The sequence below is a fragment of the Ranitomeya imitator genome, chromosome 2 (assembly GCF_032444005.1).
Source record: "Ranitomeya imitator isolate aRanImi1 chromosome 2, aRanImi1.pri, whole genome shotgun sequence".
Taxonomy (NCBI): Eukaryota; Metazoa; Chordata; class Amphibia; order Anura; family Dendrobatidae; genus Ranitomeya; species Ranitomeya imitator.
The window spans coordinates 561,896,718-561,919,621 of record NC_091283.1 but is presented as its reverse complement, the minus strand read 5'-3'; the positions used below and the strand labels follow the sequence as shown (position 1 = coordinate 561,919,621).

Sequence of the window (22,904 nt, the reverse complement as noted above, 5' to 3'; positions counted from 1 at the left end):
GGCCATCATACAGTGTGGGGATTACAGTGAAGGGGCCATTATACAGTGTTGGAGCCATCAAACAGTTTGGGGGCTACTAAGGGGTCAGTATACTGTGGGTGGTACTATTCATTGAGGGGGCATTATATTGTGTATAAGAGAGCATCATACTGTGTATAGGGGAGCTGTACAGGGAGGAGACTTGGGACATTATTAAATGTAAAGTGGGCACTTATTGTTATAGGGGAACTCAGGTTACTGTGACTGTCAAAGGGGCACACACGGGTTAATATTACTTACTAGGGGGCACAATATGGGCACTGTTTTCTAGGGCACTTGCGCCCGGCATTACTATATTATAGAGGGTTGCTTTAGAATTTATAGGGCACAGAGAACCACACAGCAGGGGCAGTAATAAGGACACATACGGCAGCAGCAGCTCAGTATTGGGGTATCAGGTGCAGTAATAGGCAGAGGCGTAGCTAGAGCTTTTGCCGCCCGGGGCTGTTCCCGAGTTTGGCCCCCCCCCCTTCCGGCTCAATACACACAAAGGTTACCAAAAATGGTTTTCCTGTTTTGTAGAACTTAAACTGGGCCTAATGGTGTCACCCCCACATGCCACACCTGTGACTTAATACCACCACACCATGACCAGGCCACATAGTGACCGAATAATACTACATACAAGGGACAAATACCACAACACCATTTCCAGACCACATATTACCACCACATAGTGACTGAATACTACAATACTGATCAGTAATAAAAAAAAAACCCACAATACTATCACCATAAGTGCCAGTATTCACAGGAGATCTGTACTTAGTATGCAGTGTCTGTGTAGAGGTAATACAGAGATCACTGGTGACATTATACACAGGACCTCTATATAGTATACAGTGTATAGTGTCAGTGTATAGGTAACACTGACTCACCAGTGACGTCTCTAGGTGAAGTCCTTCATCTTTCATCCAGCACAGACCGCCATCATTCCTTCCAGCCAGGACTCGTTTCTGCAGGAAATAACACAGTTATCTCGTGCTCCGCTTGCAGAACACATTACTTAATTTTTCACAACTTCTACATTACATCACATGAAGAAAAAAAGGTGACATAGTGTCACTCTGCACAGTAACAGGACCGCCCCCCCATTTAAAACAGTATATTCAAAAAATAAAATAAATACATCACTGCAGTAATAATATCCCTTAATTAGCCCCTGTGGTAACACTATTCCCCACCCTGGCCCCGTTTATCTCATTCCTGGCTCCAGCCATATGTTCTCGCATCCTGCCCTCATGAGTATCCATTCTACCCCATATTATCTCCCCATCCTGCCCCACCAGCCTCCATCGTATCCGTCCTGCCCCATGATCCAATCCTGCCCCGTGTCTCCAATCATGCCCCGTATCTACATTCTGCCCATGCCTCAAGTCCTGCCCCCAGTGTGTCCAGCATATTATCCCCATGTTGTCCAGCAATCTGCCCCAGTGTGTCCAGCATATTACCCCCATGTTGTCCAGCAATCTGCCCCAGTGTGTCCAGCATATTACCCCCAGTGTGTCCAGCAATCTGCCCCAGTATGTCCAGCACTGCCCCCAGTGTGTCCAGCAATCTGCCCCAGTGTCCAGCATTGCCCCAGTGTGTCCAGCAGTCTGCCCCAGTGTGTCCAGCATATTACCCCCAGTGTCCAGCATTGCCCCAGTGTGTCCAGCATATTACCCCCAGTGTGTCCAGCAATCTGCCCCAGTGTCCAGCATTGCCCCAGTGTGTCCAGAAGTCTGCCCCAGGGTCTCCAGCATTGCCTCAATGTGTCCAGAAATCTGCCCCAGGGTCTCCAGTATTGCCCCAGTGTGTCCAGCAATCTGCCCCATGGTCTCCTGTATTAACATAGTAACATAGTTAGTAAGGCCGAAAAAAGACATTTGTCCATCCAGTTCAGCCTATATTCCATCATAATAAATCCCCAGATCTACGTCCTTCTACAGAACCTAATAATTGTATGATACAATATTGTTCTGCTCCAGGAAGACATCCAGGCCTATCTTGAACCCCTCGACTGAGTTCGCCATCACCACCTCCTCAGGCAAGCAATTCCAGATTCTCACTGCTCTAACAGTAAAGAATCCTCTTCTATGTTGGTGGAAAAACCTTCTCTCCTCCAGACGCAAAGAATGCCCCCTTGTGCCCGTCACCTTCCTTGGTATAAACAGATCCTCAGCGAGATATTTGTATTGTCCCCTTATATACTTATACATGGTTATTAGATCGCCCCTCAGTCGTCTTTTTTCTAGACTAAATAATCCTAATTTCGCTAATCTATCTGGGTATTGTAGTTCTCCCATCCCCTTTATTAATTTTGTTGCCCTCCTTTGTACTCTCTCTAGTTCCATTATATCCTTCCTGAGCACCGGTGCCCAAAACTGGACACAGTACTCCATGTGCGGTCTAACTAGGGATTTGTACAGAGGCAGTATAATGCTCTCATCATGTGTATCCAGACCTCTTTTAATGCACCCCATGATCCTGTTTGCCTTGGCAGCTGCTGCCTGGCACTGGCTGCTCCAGGTAAGTTTATCATTAACTAGGATCCCCAAGTCCTTCTCCCTGTCAGATTTACCCAGTGGTTTCCCGTTCAGTGTGTAATGGTGATATTGATTCCTTCTTCCCATGTGTATAACCTTACATTTATCATTGTTAAACCTCATCTGCCACCTTTCAGCCCAAGTTTCCAACTTATCCAGATCCATCTGTAGCAGAATACTATCTTCTCTTGTATTAACTGCTTTACATAGTTTTGTATCATCTGCAAATATCAATATTTTACTGCGTAAACCTTCTACCAGATCATTAATGAATATGTTGAAGAGAACAGGTCCCAATACCGACCCCTGCGGTACCCCACTGGTCACAGCGACCCAGTTAGAGACTATACCATTTATAACCACCCTCTGCTTTCTATCACTAAGCCAGTTACTAACCCATTTACACACATTTTCCCCCAGACCAAGCATTCTCATTTTGTGTACCAATTGCCCCAGTGTGTCCAGCATTCTGCCCCATGGTCTCCAGTATTGCCCCGGTGTGTCCAGCAATCTGCCCCATGGTCTCCAGTATTGCCCCAGTATGTCCAGAAGTCTGCCCCAGGGTCTCCAGCATTGCCTCAATGTGTCCTGAAATCTGCCCCATGGTCTCCAGTATTCAGTGTGTCCAGCAATCTGCCCCATAGTCTACTGTATTGCCCCAGTGTGTCCAGCATTCTGCCCCATGGTCTCCAGTATTGCCCCAGTGTGTCCAGCATTCTGCCCCATGGTCTCCAGTATTGCCCCAGTGTGTCCAGCAATCTGCCCCATAGTCTCCTGTATTGCCCCAGTGTGTCCAGCATTCTGCCCCATGGTCTCCAGTATTGCCCCAGTGTGTCCAGCAATCTGCCCCATGATCTCCAGTATTGCCCCAGTGTGTCCAGCAATCTGCCCCATGGTCTCCAGTATTGCCCCGGTGTGTCCAGCAATCTGCCCCATGGTCTCCAGTATTGCCCCAGTGTGTCCAGCAATCTGCCTCTTGGTCTCCAGTATTGCCCCAGTGTGTCCAGCATTGCCCCCAGACAGACATAAAAAAAAAAAAAAAAAAAAGTAAAATCCTCACCTCTCCCGTTCCTAGCGCAGGTCCGGTGCGGTGCAGCCAGTCAGCGTCTCTCCGGCTCTGCGACGCTCAGGACAGAGAGGCTGAGCGGCGCGCACAGTAGTGACATCATCGCGCCCTCTGCTCTGAGACGTCGCAGAGTCAGAGGACGCTGAAGCCGCAGGAACCAGGAGAGGTGAGTATTAGAGCGGGGGGCGGGGGGAGCCTGGTCGTGGCGGCGGACGGCGCCGCCCGAAGATTTAAAGGGGCGTCTTTTTTTTTTTTTCTCCTCATGCAGCGCCGGCCGCCCCCCGCATTGTGCCGCCCGGGGCGGACCGCCCCCCCCCCCCCGCACCCCCCTTCCTACGCCACTGGTAATAGGGACACATACGGCAGCAGTGGCTCAGTATTGGGGTATCAGGTGCAGTAATAGGGACACATACGGCAGCAGCGGCTCAGTATTGGGGTATCAGGGGCAGTAATAGGGGCACATAAGGCAGCAGCGGCTCAGTATTGGGGTATCAGGGGCAGTAATAGGGACACATAAGGCAGCAGCGGCTCAGTATTGGGATATCAGGTGCAGTAATAGGGACACATACAGCAGCAGCGGCTCAGTATTGAGGTATCAGGTGCTGTAATAGGGTCACATAGGGCAGCAGCGGCTCAGTATTGGGGTATCAGGGGCAGTAATAGGGACACATAAGGCAGCAGCGGCTCAGTATTGGGATATCAGGTGCAGTAATAAGGACACATACAGCAGCAGCGGCTTAGTATTGAGGTATCAGGTGCTGTAATAGGGTCACATAGGGCAGCAGCGGCTCAGTATTGGGGTATCAGGTGCAATAATAGGGACACATACGGCAGCAGTGGCTCAGTATTGGGGTATCAGCAGAATGAGCAGTTTGTGCAGGTTGGGAATAGGTGGTGATGGGGCTGGAATATGAGAAGTGAAACGTGTCTTTGTTGTATTCTCTGCAGACGAGTCCTGGCTGGAAGAAGTTGTCATATCGGTCTGGGCCAGATGGAAAATAATAATAATCTTTATTTATATAGCGCCAACATATTCCGCAGCGCTTTTTACAGTTTAACAGTTTCAAACACAACAGTCATAAGTAACAATGTTAACAATACAATAATTAGAGCAAAATAAGACGACCCTGCTCGTGAGAGCTTACAATCTACAATGAGGTGGGGGAGATACAAAGTACAGGTGTGTATTTACAATGGTGTATTTACAATGATGGTCCAGCCATCTTCAGGGGGTGGGGGGTAGATGGAGATAGTGAATGGGCTACACACACACACAGACATAACATGACTTTGATTAGGAAGAGACGTGAAAAGTGAACGATTCCATCAGAAAGCACGTCAGTGGTAAGTCATTATCTGTAACTGTGCAGTGATCTATGTTCTGTAGGGCTGGTATCTACCACTGACTATATGGCGGTAATATCCATGTTGGTCGTTATATAGAGATTATCTTCAGTAACAGCGCGGTCATCTGCTGAGGTTCTCCTCCGCTATAAGGGAAGGCGAGGCTAAAAGACTTTGGAGCAGAATCATCAAGCAGTGTACACCAACTTTCTGGCTGTGGAGGTTTTTTGCAACTTTTTTCACGCCAGTCCCGGCTAGCTCTGCCATCTTCTGAAAAGTTTGAGGGACTCAGACAGGAAGGGAAATGTCCCAGCTGGTCCGAACATTTTTAGCGGTGGTGCACAACTCTTAATGAATTTGGCGCTTCTTACACCTGTGCACACTTAGTGAAAACTGTCTTACAAAGTGCCAGTCTTGATGAATAGGGCTCTTTGTGTTTCACTCATTGGAGGGTATCCAATGCATGGGAGAAGTAGTCTTAAGTTTGATTATGAATGGCTTCACCCAGATGATATTTAGTAGCTATGATATAGCTTTCTGCAATAAATGTTTCTTTATATTGTTATTATACTGCCCCTCATCCTGATGTTCTCTCTCCTAATTTCAGGCTATGGCAGTGCTGCAGGACCTCATGCTGGAGGTTAACACCATCAAAGGTTCCCAGCTTAGGATAGAAGATCAGATACAGAACATGACCGGGGCTGCAGAGTTGGTACGTGGCATACATTATTAGTAGTGGCAGAGGAGACTTTAGATGATAGAGAAGTGGTAGACGTATGATCTACCTATATGCTTGGAAGTTAATTAGAATATTTTATAGTCGATAGATCTTTCCGAAGGGCTGACCCCACTTATACTGTGCATGATTATTCTCTATGAGCACCCGTAGGAGAGCTGTACGTGCACGATATTATAATAAGAGTATTAGCTCAGCATGATTTCATCCAAATCCATTTTTATCTGTGAAACTTTATAGACTTGAAATGTTAAAAATCTATACCAGGGGTGTCAAACTGCATTCCTCGGGGGCTGCAAACAGGTCATGTTTTCAGGATTTCCTTGCATTGCACAGGTGATAATTTAATCACATGCAGAGAATGATTCCAGCACCTTGTGCAATGCTAAGGAAATCTTGAAAACACGCATGGTTTGAGGCCCTCGAGGAATGCAGTTTGACACCCCTGATCTATATGATACTTGATATAAGAGGAGATATTCATTTAACTTGGATGTTACTGGGGTTGTCTCCAGCGGACCCGGCTTCCTAAGGCTACTTTCACACATCAGTTTTTTGCTATCAGGCACAATCCGGCGAATTTTGAAAAAAATGGATCCGGCACAAATTGTGAAAAACTGATGCGACGGATCCGTTTTTTTTGCTGGATCTGTTTTTTTTTTTTAACTCCGAGATAGAGTTTGGATTTCCTGTTCCGGGGATCGAGAGAGAGAGAGCGAGAGAGATTTCTTGATTTGAATGGAAAATGCATGATTTGTGTTAAAAAAATGGATTCGGTCATTTCACCTCACGTTTCATACGTTTTCGCTGGTCTTTTTTTCGCTGGACAGAAAGTTCATTCCTATGTACGTTTTCTCCGGCCGCCGTAAAAAGAATTTTCAACGGATCCAGCAAGAAACGGATGAAACGTGAGGCCATCCGTCACAATCCGCTAATCGCTAATACAAGTCTATAAGAAAAAAACGGATCCAGCGGCAACTTTTGACGGATCCGGTCCGATTTTTCAAAATTTGGCGGATTGTGCCTGACGGCAAAAAACTGATGTGTGAAAGTAACCTAAGACCCTGGCAAACAAATGATTTTACTAAAGCCCCTTTACTTGGCGAAAATAATACATTTCTAGAAGATTGGATTATGGGTTTTCCCCAGATCACAGGTCTGGCTTGTGAAAACCCTGATATCATTTGGGAAGCACTAGATGTTCACAGGGTCTATTCAGATGGATTGCAGGCTGAAGGTACATGGTCGTGCTCCTTTGTAACGGGAGTAGCTCCTTCTACTTTTGATCAGTGGGTCCCCGATATGTGTATAACAAGTGTATATATTTAGTGGTCCTTCTGACTTGGTTAAATGTACTGTAATATCGTCCTTCTAGAAGGCCATGCAGACATTGGAGCAGAAGCACGGTCATGGGAAAAACGAATTGGAGAAGGGAAGTTTAGCGGAAGAGCTGGAATTGTTGAAGACCCAGATGGTAGGTTTAAAAGATGGTGAGGCTATTTTATAAATTGTGAAGGTTTCACCACTCTTGTAAGTGGATCCTACATATAGTTAAGATGTTCAGTGTATGGACATCAGATGAGCCTCTGAAGGCAACTGCATTGTACTATTAAGGGTAAATTGACGTCATAAAATGGACCCCCCATCTCAAGACCACTCTGAGACCCAGTACTTGTGATGAGGCAGCCCCCTTAAGTCAAATTTGAATCTTAAAATCCAAACACAGAAAATGACATCTTGTGGCACCTGCATGACCTGCATCTTAGGTGCTCGACAGCCTGAGCAGGCCACAAATATATCAGAAGAAGTCAGCACTACATTTTCTTTGATTCAATACTTTATTGGAAATCCATGTGCACAAATGACATATAGTGCCATCTTCAGTGCATCTTACACATTTTGGAATATCATTCCTTCTGCTGATATAAATCTTAATGGTATTCCCACCTTAGGCATTTATGGAAGCCTTTTACGGACGTGTTCACCCAATGCCTTTTTTTGCCACGATTTTCAAATAATGATTTTACCATGTTTTCAAAAACATTCTTCCTAAAAATTGCATTGCAAATTCATCATGTGAACATTACCTATGTCTTGGGGCACCTATTGTTAGAATTTAGCCCCCCTGACCCTGGACCCTCTAATGGTTTCTGCATCCAGATGTACAGTATATTGAATAGAGAGGTGGCAGCTCATTTTCTGGGAAATACCCCTTTTTTTTTGTTCAAATAAATTTTTATTAAGAATAACAGTACAATTAACATGTTTCATTTGCATTTTCAATACAGAGTATTTTTCCCCCCTCTCCCTTCAAACAGCCCCCTTCGATCCCAAAGCCCCCCTCCCCCACCCCACAAAGCAGCTCGTCTTGTTAATTACTACCATCATTAAAACAATTGAGTGTCTAATCCCTCAACCAATCGTATAAGCCACACTTCACATTACTATCCCATAGCAATCCATGGAGACCACATTTTATTGAACGTTTCAGTTTTCCCTTTCTTCTTATAAATCCCTTTTTCTAGTGTCAGGCCCTGTTTTACGTACTGGAGGAATTCTCCTCTTGACGGCGGCTCTTCCCTAATCCAGTTTCTAGCTATCACCTTCCTAGCCATGTACAACAATCTGGCTATAGCTATCTTTAGGTGTTTATCCACTCCAATCTCATCCACGCATCCCAACAAACAGACAACTGGATCCCTTGGCACCGTGCACCCATACGCACCTTCCATACGACTTAAAACTACCACCCAAAAGGCAACCAACCTCGGACATGTCCACATCATATGGAAAATGTCTGCATCCGTAGACCTACACCTCGGACATTCAGAGTCATTATGCAATCCTGCCTTATATAGCACCATCGGAGACCTATAAACTCTGTGTACCACATAAGGCTGTGACAGTCTATACGGTTCACTCAGCGACAGTCTTGGGATCCATTCCAACACCGACTCCCAAGTCTCATTATCCATTGGGCCCAGATCTCTTTCCCATTTAGCTCTCGCCATTATTGGAAACCCCAATAGGAAAGTGTGCAACAGATCCCTGTACAGAGTGGATATGACTCCTCCAGTCGTCCCGTCATTACACACATACTCCAGTACTATATCCCTTTGAATCCTAATACCTCCGTTCCTACTCTGAGCTCCAAAAGCATGCCTCATCCGCAGATACTGATACTCCCCTGCATTTCCAAGGCCAAATTCCGCCTGCAATTGGGAGAATGATTTCAGTTCACCTTGCTCAATTATTTGATACACATACTGAATCCCTTTGCCCAGCCATTCTATCAATACCCCTAATGCCTCAAATTCTTTCAGATTGTTATTATGCCATAGCGGCGAGTATCTAGTCAAGTCCGTGATCCCACGTACATGCCTCAATCTACTCCACAGCTTGCGTATCAACAGCAAAGTCGGGTATAGCTTCCCCAAACTCTCCAAGGATCCATCCTCCAAACATTGCACCACTGGCCTTCTTTTTGTCACCACTTCCATCAACCGCTGTACCGCTCCAGATGACCCTTCATGCGCCCAGCCCCTTAGATGCTGACTCTGGGCTGCGAGGAAGTACAATTCAGGGTTAGGCAATGCCAGACCCCCATCATCCTTGGGTCGCTGAAGTGTCTCTAGTTTAATACGCGGATGTTGCCTCCCCCAAATCAAGTTCCTAAACAGAGAGTTGATCTGTCTAAATTTCCCACGTGGTATCCAAACCGGTGCATTGTGAAGAATATACAGTATTTTTGGCATCAGAATCATTTTGATAAGATTCACCCTACCTACCACAGACAAATGTAGCTTGAGCCATGCATCCGCTTTTGCCTTGAGTGCACCCAAGATTGGAGTCAGATTCTCATGTATATAGTCAGTGACCGGCATAGATACCCATATTCCCAGGTACTTAAATTTACTCGTCACCTCCAGTCGGGGAAATACCCCTTTAATGCAAGCCTCACCTATTCGAAGCCTGCCAGCACGTGCTTTACCAGCAGACCACATTCATGGGTTCTTTAAATTTGGATGAGGATGTTAGTGAATGGATTGCAGATGTCATTTCGTTGCCAGAAACGGGGTGTGATTGTAGTCAAGTGCGTGTTTTGGTGTGAATTATAGATTGATTACACATTAAGGTAACTGGAGGTGGCACCAATCAACTCAGTTTACATTCTCCATGTGTAACCCAAACTGTTGTAATGAATTGCATTGTGTGCTGCAATAGGATAGCCTCATATTGTACCGTACATTTAGTGAGAACAGCAAGGACCTCTGGAAGTAAGGGAGAGTGCCAAAAGAAGCCAAGGAGGGATCGTTACGTGCAGCAATACTGTTTTATTGAAAGAAAATACGTTTGTCTGTTTTTTCCTTCATATATACCTTAGGTGCTGCATTTAGCACTGACCGCGGCATATAAGTGGCTAATTGGCTGGGGTTAAAGAGCAAAATGGAAGATCAAGTAGCGTGCAAAGGGGAATCTGAAGTGACAGATCCTTGGGAGAATGTGCTTGGACGTAGGTCACCAGTAGTTTGATGGGATTAAATATGGAGCTGTAAGGTAACCAGTCCATTGGGGAAATTGACCAGTACTACCTGTGGGGGTTAGTAGTGGGATGTAGGACTGCAGCCTGGTTTACCTTTTGGGGAAGAGCACTGTGTACCATGGATCTCACTAACTTATGTACAGTGACTCTTGCTGCCTGATGAAGGGTGTTATAACCGAAACATTGCGTCACTTACTTCTGCACCTATACAGTGGAATTGATGGATATGCTCATAATACATCCTATTTACAGCATCCCCTCTGCGCCTCTTGGTTGCAATTCCTTCCTCCTATCTGCTGCAGTCTTACAGCTCAGTGGTGGGCTCTGAGGAAACTAGCACCTCTATTATCAACACTATTTCCTAAGGGTGAGCCGCCTACTCTATTGGTGATTTGAAGTCCATTTAAAGGGAACCTGTCACCAGGCTTTCTCTATATAAACTATATCCACCAACTATCACTCATCTTTAATGGCATTCCTACAACCTCTTCATTAGAGCTCGGCTCCCCTGATTACGTACGAAAATATCTTTTATAATTATCCCTTGCCATATACTAATCGGAGCCATCTGGTCCGAGAGGTGTGTCTCCGCACCAAGCTTGGTGCCTCCTCTGTGTCCGCGGTCACCGTCCTCCTGCCTTCGTTGACATGGATGACGTCATCCACATAGCCTGTTGCGCCTGCACGGCTCTTGATCCCTGCTGATGTGAGAGTTGAACAGATTGTGGAAGAAGATGCAGGAGATGTCGGCCTCGTCAATCTGAGCAGGAGGACACCGAATGAGGGGACAGAGGAGGTGCCATGTGTGGTCTGGAGACAACCATCAAGCTGGATGGCACCAATAAGTATATGGTGTGGGACAATTGTAAAAGGCATTTCCTTAGGTATGTGGGGGAGCTGGGCTCTTATGAAGAGGCTGCCAAAGCACTGTTAAAAACTACTGAAAGGTGCTGGATACAGTTTATATAGGGAAGACCTGGTGACCGATTCTTTTTACCCCTGAAATGGAGCCAGCAGAAGTATTGTAGTTAGTAGTTGTACAAACGTGACATTCTTCCTTATGCGTTTACTTACTTTTCAGCTGGGTGACAATGACAACAGCCGTATGTATGAACCTATTCAACAGTCTAAATTATCACATCAAGATGGACCCATATTGACCACGTCCCAGATGACAGCGTCTCTGACACAAGGGTCCTGTCAGGCTGAAGACCCTGCTCTCCTTGTGGAGACCCCACATGTTGCTCAGGATGGTATGACAACAACTACATTGAAGGACAGTGAGATAGAGATGTCAGGACAACATCATGATGGAGACCTAACCCACGCTGACCCTGCGGCCCCTGTACCTCACAATACTGAGATTAACCCCACTATGACTGGCATGGATAGTACTGCTGCCCCAGAGTCACCTGGAGCCACTTCTCAGGAATATGCAGTGCTCCATACAAGAATAGAAGCCCTGGAGAAAGGCAAGGCAGACCGTAGTGAACTGGGACTTCTACAGAAAAATACAGGTAATGCTTCTCAGGCACTTCAATGCAGATAACGTATGGCTACTTTATTAGCAGAAATTAACACATTTTTTTAATTTGACTTCTGTACCACAATGTACAGTTTGAGAAGCAAAGTGCCATTCACAATACATGCATTGAATCTCTGTGGGACAGGGTTAGAAAGCCTGTAAAGACGCTGAGCCTGTGACTGCATTATGTGGTCAGCAACTCATTATATACCCTGATCAGGACACTGGCCGGAGGATGCCTAGAAAATGAGGCAAAGTTTGCAACACTGAATCATTTTTACTATTATGGGTTGTATGAAATCTTATGAAGATTAGAGAAGATGTTTAAGGCCAAAATGGAGCAGTGTGTTTTCTTACATTTTTTGGGGTCATTTCATTGGAGGGAGGAGGGGGGCAGGAATCTTGGGACGTCCTAAAACTTTCCCTGGGATGAGAAAACCAATACCAGTATTACAGAAGGAAGAATAGCAATCCTTCAGGTTAGCACCCAAGCAATTATTATTATTGTTTATTATTATAGCTCCATTTATTCCATGGCGCTTTACATGTAAGGAGGGGTATACATAATAAAAACAGGTACAATAATCTTGAACAATACAAGTCATAACTGTACAGGAGGAGTGAGGACCCTGCCCGCGAAGGCTCAATCTACAAGGAATGGGTGAGAATACAGTAGGTGAGGAGAGAGCTGGTCATGCAGCAGTTTGGTCGATCGGTGGTTACTGCAGGTTGTAGGCTTGTCGGAAGAGGTGGGTGTTCAGGTTCTTTTTGAAGGTTTCGATGTTAGGTGAGAGTCTGATATGTTGGGGTAGAGGGTTCCAGAGTAGGGGTGATACGCGAGAGAAAACTTGTATACGATTGTGGGAAGAGGAGATAAGAGGGGAGTAGAGAACTTGTGAGGATCGGAGGTTGCGGGTAGGTAAGTACCGGGAGACGAGGTCACAGATGTATGGAGGAGACAGGTTGTGGATGGCTTTGTATGTCATGGTTAGGCTTTTGTACTGGAGTCTCTGGGTAATGGGGAGCCAGTGAAGGGATTGACAGAGGGGAGAGGCCAGGGAATAGCGGGGGGACAGGTGGATTAGTCAGGCAGCAGAGTTTAGAATAGATTGGAGGGGTGCGAGAGTTTTCGAGGGGAGGCCACAGAGCAGGAGATTACAGTAGTCGAGGAGGGAGATAATGAGGGCATGAACTAGGGTTTTTGCAGATTCTTGGTTTAGGAATGTACTGATCCGTGAAATATTTTTGAGTTGACTGGTAGTACCCTTAGGGCGCAGTAAGCTGCCGAATAAATCGGACGGAGATCGGAACGCAGTGCTCAAACTGGCAAATGGCTCTCCTGATCCATGTGTGACAGCTTCATGTATTTTATGTAACTGTCATGCCCAGGTCGGGAGACCCGCCGGCCAGTCGGATTATTGCGTTCCATTGTTGGTGCGATTTGTACAGCTGACTGACTGCGGCCTTATGCTAAGACTTGCGTCCCTAAATGCAAAGGTAAGAGATCTATAAAAAAAAGAGAGAAGGTTAGCGCCTAACCTACCAAAGGCAAGAATAATCTGCATACCCATGTCTGCCTCTAACTGACACTGAGATAAACTATGGAGGCCTGGTGCCAGCAGGCGAGGTATCGTCTTGCTGAAGAGGAGCCAACTTTTTTTTTAAGGTACCGTATATTGTTAGTTCCAGCCTCTAGGTGGTAGCAGACTAACCCATGCTTCCTGTGTCCCCCAATAAAGCCCCCAAGAAACAGGTATTTTCTTTATCGTGGATTTACTGCTTTGCTGTGCTATTTTTACAACATTTGCAACAAAATCATTAAAAAATGTGGATTTTTACAATTGATATATGAATTAGTATTTATTACCTGTAAACCCTGCACAGTAAAACTGCTTTCTGGTTTGTTTTTTTATCTAGTTTCATCCGCAACTCCTAAGTATACCCTTACTCTGTCCTCCTATGCCTCCGCTTGTATACGGTTCTAATTACTTATTGGGAAACCCTCTTGATATACTGCCTTTTCAATGACCAGAGCATGCCAGGACAGGACCCGAGTCCTGCGAGCAATAAAGAAGCTATTTTGTGGCCTCCAATTGTGCAACATTTTCCGTTCTTAGTTTGAGTCACCCTTGGCTCTGTAACCATATACTGTACATAATAGGATGTGTTTCCCTCTTCCAGATGAGCTTGTCATGACTGTGCAAGACCTGCAGGAGACGCTGTGCAACCTGAACGGAGAAATGCAGGATATGAGAGGAGATGCTGATACGGTGAGACAGTACTTTTATGTCGGGCGCGTTGGTGACTATCCAGCTTGCAAGACCAAGAGCAAACTTATCAAGGAAGGTTCACCAGCAATATCTATGGTGCTCTTGGGTGGCAACAGGTTAATATTGCTGGAGTTCTGGTTGCTTTACAGATGCCTAATATTCCTGGTGTTTTAGGGGATATCTGTATGATCTGCAATGATTTAGTGAAGTGACGGCCTTAACTCATTTTATAATTTATTTATTTTAAGAATTATTGCAGTAAAATGAATATTGGAGCTCTATCTTTCTGTAGGAAGCAACATTGCATTTTCATTTCTATTAAAAATACTCTTTGTTATCATGAACGGACTGTTTTATAATTATATTGTTTATTCCTTGTTGCCTTTCTAGTCTATCGGCGGTGGCCAAGCATGCACACTGCTTACAAGCTCTTTCTAAAAGAGCTTGTAAGTGCTTGCTCAGAAGCTGGCCAAGTTGTTGGAGCACACTGTGAGCTCACGATACCAGCCGGCTTCAGTGTCACTCTGCTGCTCATATGCTGCAGAACTAACGCTGTCTCATTTAGAAGCATAAGAAAGCGGACTGTTCAGGCCAGCGGCTCCACACTGCCACTGGTCCGAACTGCCAATCACGCAGGAGCACACTGCCTCCGAGCAAGCCGGGCGAGCTGTGCGCTCCTGCAGGAGATGAGACAACCCCTACTAATGAACTGACACTTGGGGTAGTGGCAATGGATGCTCTACAGAGAACATGGTGACCAAAACCCTTTAATACTCCAGTTATTTCTAGTGTATTTTTCAGTATGTGCAATAATAGAAATGAAAGAATCTGCCTGGTCGAGGATGGCAGTGAGTGAATACATTCTCAGACTTCTTGCTGTGTTTCTCCATTTGCCCAGTAACCCTAGTGGCTGGCATTGTGCACATGTGAGATAAGCTGGACAGTATTTTGTAGTCTCCTCTCTACTATCATGCAGTCAGTTATATTGGCACATTCTACAGAAAAATATTTGTAAAGGATTTGTCAGTGCTGAAGTGTCCATGCCTAAAGAGCGTATATTTAGGTCTGTATACTGTAGGCTCCAGTAACGCAAATACTAATTATCTGCATGTTGTTGATATTGTCATGTTAGTGGGTAACGAATGGGTATTTGGCATGTGCAGAATTTATGCCAAATGGCCATTTTGCAAACTGCTATTCTTCCCGACTTCCCCATACCCATCCACACTTGGCTCATGTGTTTTTTTTTATCTGATGTATGTTTGGAGGAAGGAAGTCTCCAGCCTCAAGCTCCTGTGGGAGCAGAAGTGTGTTGTGTCCCAGAGGGCTGGAGCCATACTGGGGAAGACTTTTTGTATGGACTTTTTATTTTCATTTGTGCCAGAAAGGCTGATTTGTGTTATTACTTTGCTTTGTGGTTTATGAAGACTTTAATACTAAGTGTTCCTGGGTCTACCTCAGGGAGCAGCTAAGTGAGCCGACCTGCCACAATGCTTACTAATCATCTTTTGTGTTAGCAGGACCTACTACAGAGAAGAAAAGATCCTACAAAGACTTCACAAAATAGTGACCAGAAAATGGAGGACACTAGCCTCCAGTAAGTAAGCAGACTTTTTCATAATAAAGAAAAGAAGTGAATAGTGATGAGCGAATATACTCGTTACTCGAGATTTCTCGAGCATGCTCGGGGGTCCTCCGAGTATTTTTTTAGTGCTCGGAGATTTAGTTTTCTTCACGGCAGCTGAATGATTTACAGCTATTAGCCAGGCTAAGTACATGTGGGGGTTGCCTGGTTGCTAGGGAATCCCTACATGTAATCAAGCTGGCTAACAGATGTAAATCATTGAGCTGCGGTGAAGAAAACTAAATCTCCGAGCACTAAAAAATACTCGGAGGACCCCCGAGCATGCTCAAGAAATCTCGAATAACGATTGTATTTGCTCATCACTAGAAGTGAGACATCAGAATAGGTGATATACAATTGTTTACTTTAAATATCTAATTTTCTTCCTAAGTACTATCATCCAAGAAATTGAAAATGAGTTAAAGGAATTGCGTAAAAGTCAGAAGCTGGGAAAATCCTTAATGGAGCATACAGTGGGTGATAAAGAGCCCTACCTGCAAGATCAGGTTAGTGGAGTGCCGGAATTGTGCAATGTTTGTGTACTCATCTTCTCTCTCTATCTCTTATATGTGTAAATGGATTTCTTTTTCCCTTAATAATAAAGACCTTCATTTATAAACTGCATTTTGTGGTTACTTGTGTTATCTTTCTCTAATATTTAAATTTGTTCGGTGATCTGAAACATTTAAGTGTGACAAACATGCAAAAGAAAAGCAAATCAGGAAGGGGGCAAACACTTTCACACAACTGTATATATACTTGTATACTGTATATTGTGGTAGATCGGTTCACTCGGCTGGACATGGAGGTAGAAACGGGAACACCGTCTCTTTAAGAATGTGGTTGGTGTATTAGGTGCAGCATAAACCAAGCTGGAAAATGTAAACACGGCCCTCTGGGCAAAACAGCAAGACAAAATACAACAAAACACAGTCCTTCTGCTTGCGGGGATCATCCCATTCTGGGCTAGCAAGGTCCACAATTCAGGTTTTAGCATGAAGCATAAAACACTTCGCTGCAGTGTTTTTGGGTGTTTGATTCACCCTTTCCTTACCCGCTGGCTGCATGCTGGCTGCAATATTGGATTGAAGTTCATTCTCTGTCCTCCATAGTACACGCCTGCGCAAGGCAAGATTGCACTGTGCAGGCATGTACTACGGAGGACAGAGAATGAACTTCAATCCAATATTGCAGCCAGCATGCAGCCAGTGGGTAAGGAAAGGGTGAATCAAACACCCAAAAACCCCGCCTCCATGGCTGAAGATTGTTCCCTCCAAATTCAGGTGACAGTGTCCCTTTAAGCCCCAGAACACACCCTGGGGTGGAGATAAGGTGGACAACCTCCCACCCACTCTATGGTCATTCACAAAAAAATCTAGCTCTTTATTTAAATTGGCTGTTAAAGAGAACCTGTCAGCAGGATTGGGCTGAGTAATTTACAGACAGTGTCAGGTCGGCGCCATTATACTGATTAAAATGATACCTTGGTTAATTAAATCTGTCTTGTGGTTGTTGTTTAATCTTTATTTATAGTTTTGAGTTAATGATATGCTTGTGTTCCCAGGTGACCCATGGGGGTCCTTCATGTGTTGCTCTGATTAGGTATTCATCTGTATGGCTTCTGACAGGTCACTGATCCCTCAGTGACCTTCCCCTTATTTTATATGATGAATATTATATATATTGTAAAAAAACAATCACCTGCAGCAAGCAGGCACAGGCGCTTGCGCTGCAGCATGATCACATCTATAATGTGTATTAAATTGTTTTATTTGATGATATAAGTAAATTCATTAAAAAAATGCTTCCCAACAGATGACGCCGCCAGCACCTGCGAAGCAGCATCCATCGTATTGCCAATAGATGCTGCTGTGCAGGCGTGGCCAGCGCCATCTTAGTGAAGATAGTTTGGTTTTTTTCACTCCAGCAAGATGGCACCGCCTGCACAATAGCATCTATCGGTGATCCGATGGATGTTGCTTTGCAGGCGCTGGCGGCGTCATCTTTGAGGAGGCTTTTTTTAATGAATTTACTTATATCATCAAATAAAACAATTTAATTCACAATACACATGTGATCATGCTACAGTGCAGGTGATTTTTTTTTTACAATATATATAATATTAATTATGTAAAATAAGGGTCAGTTCATTGAAGGATCAATGACCCGTCAGAAGCCACACAGATGAATGTGTAATCAGAGCATCACATGAAGACCTCCCACAGCCCGCCCCAGAGCACGAGCATATCATTAACTCAAAACTGAAAATAAAGATTAAAGAACAATCACAAGACGGATTTAATCAACCAATGTATCATTGTAATCAGTATAATGGCACCGACCTGACACTGTCTGTAGGTTACTGTGCACAACTCTGCTGACAGGTTCCCTTTAACTCCTTTCAACACTTAGTGTGCTGAAGGAAAAACTTCTGGGTTTTTAGATCACTGAAGCCATGAGGCTCAGCGAAACATTTCTCCCCTCCAGCACCTTGTCTGTGATGTTGTCACATATTCCCACCTCTGCCCAAAGCTGGGTGTTTTGGCGCCTTCATTTGCTAAACAGGGGAGTCTGGACAGGGCACTTGCGTTGCTATGTAACTTCCTGGTCCTATGCACCACATGAAAACTAAAGTAATGGAGCACTAGAAACCACCTAGTCACCCGGGCATTCTTCCCCTTCTTTTCCCTAATCCATCTCAGGAGTGCACTAGCCTGAACTTCCTGCCTACAGGTAGTATCTCATGGTGTCAATTGCCCACTTGATAGCCAAGCACTCTTTATCCATGATGGCATAGTTCTTTTCACAGGATGAGAGTTTCCTTCTCAGGTATAGGACTGGATGTTCGTCCTCATCCATTTCCTGGGACAACACAGCTCCCAAACCGACCTAGGAGGCGTTCGTCTGGAGCACAAACTCCTTGGTGTAGTCAGGTGCGACCAAGACCGGCTGTTTGCAAAGGGCAAGGTTAAACTCCTGGAATGCTATCTCAGCTTCTGAGGACCATTTGGCCATTGAACTCTTTGTGCTCTTGAGAAGATCAGTCGGGGGGGCGGATATCATGGCAAAATTCGGGATAAGTCACCGATAGTATCCCCCAATTCCCAGAAAAGCCCTAGCCTGCTTTTTGGAGACCGGCTGTGGCAACTTTTGTATTGCCTCCACCTTGTCTATTTGTCTCAAGATCGCATCTCACCACCTGTGCACTTGACCCACTCCCATCCCACTTCATCCCAAACCTCACCACAGTCTTCATCCCAACCCTAACCCATCTCTTTAACCTATCACTAACAACTGGCATTTTCCCCTCAAGCTTTAAACATGCCTCAATCACACCTATCCTCAAAAAGCCCTCTCTTGACCCATCCTCTGTATCTAGCTATCGCCCTATATCACTTCTCCCCTTTGCCTCAAAACTACTGGAACAACATGTCCATCTTGAACTGTCCTCCCATCTATCTTCCTGCTCCTTCTTCGACCGCTTTCAATCAGGCTTCCGGTCACACCACTCCACTGAAACTGCCCTAACTAAGGTCACCAATGACCTATTAACCGCCAAGAGCAAGCGACACTACTCTATCCTCCTCCTCCTGGACCTGTCCTCTGCCTTTGACACAGTGGACCATTCCCTGCTGCTGCAGACCCTCTCATCCCTTGGAATCACAGAATTGGCCCTATCCTGGATCTCATCATACCTAACTGACCGTACATTCAGCGTCTCCCACTCACACACCACCTCCTCACCTTGCCCCCTATCTGTCGGAGTCCCGCAAGGTTCAGTTCTAGGACCCCTGCTCTTCTCCATTTACACCTTTGGCCTGGGACAGCTCATAGAATCTCACGGCTTTCAGTATCATCTCTACGCTGACGACACACAGATCTACATCTCTGGACCAGATATCACCTCCCTACTAACCAGAATCCCTCAATGTCTGTCTGCTATTTCATCCTTCTTCTCCACTAGATTTCTAAAACTTAACATGGACAAAACAGAATTCATCATCTTTCCCCCATCTCACACGACCTCCCCAACGAACCTATCCATTACAGTAAACGGCTGCCCGCTCTCCCCAGTCCCACAAGCCCGCTGTCTTGGGGTAATCCTTGACACTGATCTCTCCTTTAAACCACATATCCAAACCCTTTCCACTTCCTGCCGCCTCCAACTCAAAAATATTTCACGGATCCGCACATTCCTAAACCAAGAATCTGCAAAGACCCTAGTCCATGCCCTCATCATCTCCCGCCTTGACTACTGTAACCTCCTGCTCTGTGGCCTCCCCTCTAACACTCTTGCACCCCTCCAATCTATTCTAAACTCTGCTGCCCGACTAATCCACCTGTCCCCCCGCTATTCCCCAGCCTCTCCCCTCTGTCAATCCCTTCACTGGCTCCCCATCACCCAGAGACTCCAGTACAAAAGCCTAACCATGACATACAAAGCCATCCACAACCTGTCTCCTCCATACATCTGTGACCTCGTCTCCCGGTACTTTCCTGCACGCAACCTCCGATCCTCACAAGATGTCCTTCTCTACTCCCCTATTATCTCCTCTTCCCACAATCGCATACAAGATTTCTCTCGTGCATCCCCCCTACTCTGGAATTCTCTACCACAACATATCAGACTCTCGCCTACCATCGAAACCTTCAAAAAGAACCTGAACACCCACCTCTTCCGACAAGCCTACAACCTGCAGTAACCACCGATTGACCAAACCGCTGCACGGCCAGCTCTACCCTCACCTACTGTATCCTCACCCATCCCTTGTAGATTGTGAGCCCTCGCGGGCAGGGTCCTCTCTCCTCCTGTACCAGTTGTGACTTGTATTGTTCAAGATTATTGTACTTGTTTTATTATGTATACCCCTCCTCACATGTAAAGCGCCATGGAATAAATGGCGCTATAATAATTAATAATAATAATAATTTGTGGCTTTATCGTGCCCCTTCTGACAATATAACCCAAGTATTTTGCCTCTTCTTTCCCAAGGGTGCACTTCTTTGGGTTTATGGTAAACCCTTCCTTCCTTAGTGCATCGAGTACCACCTCGACCTTCTGCATACATCTAGTATTTTGTATGATCTTCATAATTTTTAAGGACAACACCAAGTCTTCTAAGAATTAAATGAACAAGTTAGCGACAAATTGCAATATTTGTCTGTTTCCATAATTCAAGAACGACCTATTTAGAGCCCGAATGCTGGACGGAGAGTGACACTCAACTTGTCTCTTCAGAATTCCCCATAGGTGTTGGACAGGCTTCCGATGAGGAGACATAATAATCAATTAATCACTTTCACCTGCTCTTCAGAAATGCAACAGATGTGTGTTTTGGATCATTTTCATGTTGGAAAAGTGCATGTCTACCAGGGGCATTGGGTGATTGTATCTTCTTGTCTTTCAATATGGAGCAGTACAGCTGTGAATTCATGATACCTTCAATAAAATATAGCTCCCTGACACCAGGAGCACTCATGCAGCCCCACATAAGGACACTGCCACCAATGTGTTTCATTTTAGGTACCATGTATTTTTCTAAATTAATTGTTCAAAATGCATGGTGCCTACAGTGAAACATGGTGGTGGCAGTGTCCTTATGTGTGGCTGCATGAGTGCTCCTTGTGTCAGTGACCTGCATTTGATTGATGGTATCATTAATTCACAGATGTACTCCTCTATATTGAAAGAGAAGATGCTATCATCACTGTGCCCTTGGTAGACTTGCACTTTTACAACATGGCAATGATCCAAAACACACAGAAGGAAAGGGTGAAAGTGATTCAGTGACCTAGCATGTCTTCTGCTCCTGATCTTTTTTTTTTTTTACTTTATTTTTATTGAGCAAAACTGAGAAAAAAACAATAAGATACAGAAAAAGGTTCTAACCGTGCCAGGTAATATGCAGATAAACAATGACTAAGCAATGGAGCTATTATCCAAAACAATTTATTGGTTGCTCAAATCCTAAGGATTATGTAAAATAACACCACCACATGAGCATTAAATAGCAAGATATTAAAATACGTATCCAAATTGCTGAAATGAGTTATAGCAAACCTGATGAAAAAGTAAACACAGAAGAAAAAATGATAAAGAAGAAAATACAGAATAGAAGAACAGTAAAAGATGAAGCCCACAGCGTCACAGTATCTTTCTTCCAATGTATGGGAATGTACACTCTTGCAGTCGCGATTAGATGTCTCAATATTGAATGCCTTTAGGTTTTTAAGGGAATGTCACAGTGATGGAGAAGGACGAGAGCCGGATTTGTGATTTTACGTATCACCAGCTGCTCCTTCTCCCAAAAAAGAGAGAGAAGCCTGCAGGACTAGAAGAGGTGTAACGTATCACCTTCCTCCTCTCCGTATATCCAACACAAGGGACTCACCTCCGGAAAGATAGAGTGTAGGCGAGTCAGAACTCTATACCACCTAGAGAGTAATTTATACCCGTCTTCATGGAAACCGCAACAGTTGCCTAAAAGTGAATACGCGCCTCTTCTGATTCTTCCTTAATGAAAGGCCCAAATCCCAAATAGGTCTGAAAATGAAGGAATGAAGATTGCAGACTAAAACGTAGTGAAATTTAATTAAAGGTACTCCGTAACATTTGTTAAAATCATCTTTTTTTTAAAGTCAAAGGTATCCATAGCATCCAAGTTTAAACTCAAATGTTAACAGATATTCGGGAGGCAAGGAATCGTGGCAGTCGGTATCACAGTAGGTAGGCTCTAAGTCTCGCTGTAATATCCAAACAAATGTCCGCACTCTCCAAGATTTGTATTTTCATTTAAATTTTAGAGAGAAATTGCCTTTTTCTCCTTTTATTTCCGCCTTTATAAAAGTAAGAAGAAGTGGTAATTAATGTATAATCTGGGCTATTTTCTGTCTATCCCAACCATGTTATTTTGCTGGTGTTTGCTGGTTTCTCACAATGTTTGTAACTGTTAATGTTCTTCTTTTAGGATGGAAAACTGTTTGCTCATATCCAGAAAACAATGAAGCAGCTGCAGGAGGAGTGCGAGCGGCTGGACAGAACAACAGGATCTTTAATTCAGGACCATGAGCAGAAACAGCAACACATTGATGTGAGAACGACTGTGCTGCCAATATTCTTCCTCCTGTTTTTTTTTTTTTTTTACTTATCCCAAACCAAACTTCGTTGCCATTTTCTACATTATTTTAGGAGATTCAACAATTTTCTGTCATCCAGGACCAAAATGACT

At 44.7% G+C, this 22,904-nt stretch overlaps 1 protein-coding gene across 3 annotated transcripts in view; it reads left to right on the top strand.

Moving 5' to 3' along the window:
* Nucleotides 1–22,904, top strand: part of QRICH2 (glutamine rich 2) — a 109,756-nt gene that overhangs the window by 61,812 nt on the left and 25,040 nt on the right. For 2 of the 3 annotated variants that reach the window (XM_069752077.1, XM_069752076.1), the window contains exons 2-8: nt 5,585–5,689; nt 7,089–7,187; nt 11,338–11,773; nt 13,963–14,051; nt 15,572–15,648; nt 16,067–16,181; nt 22,644–22,766. In XM_069752077.1, the coding sequence (XP_069608178.1) occupies nt 5,585–5,689; nt 7,089–7,187; nt 11,338–11,773; nt 13,963–14,051; nt 15,572–15,648; nt 16,067–16,181; nt 22,644–22,766 (1,044 nt within the window). The remainder of the gene's footprint in view (nt 1–5,584; nt 5,690–7,088; nt 7,188–11,337; nt 11,774–13,962; nt 14,052–15,571; nt 15,649–16,066; nt 16,182–22,643; nt 22,767–22,904) is intronic. The other variant, XM_069752078.1, reaches the window with a different exon arrangement.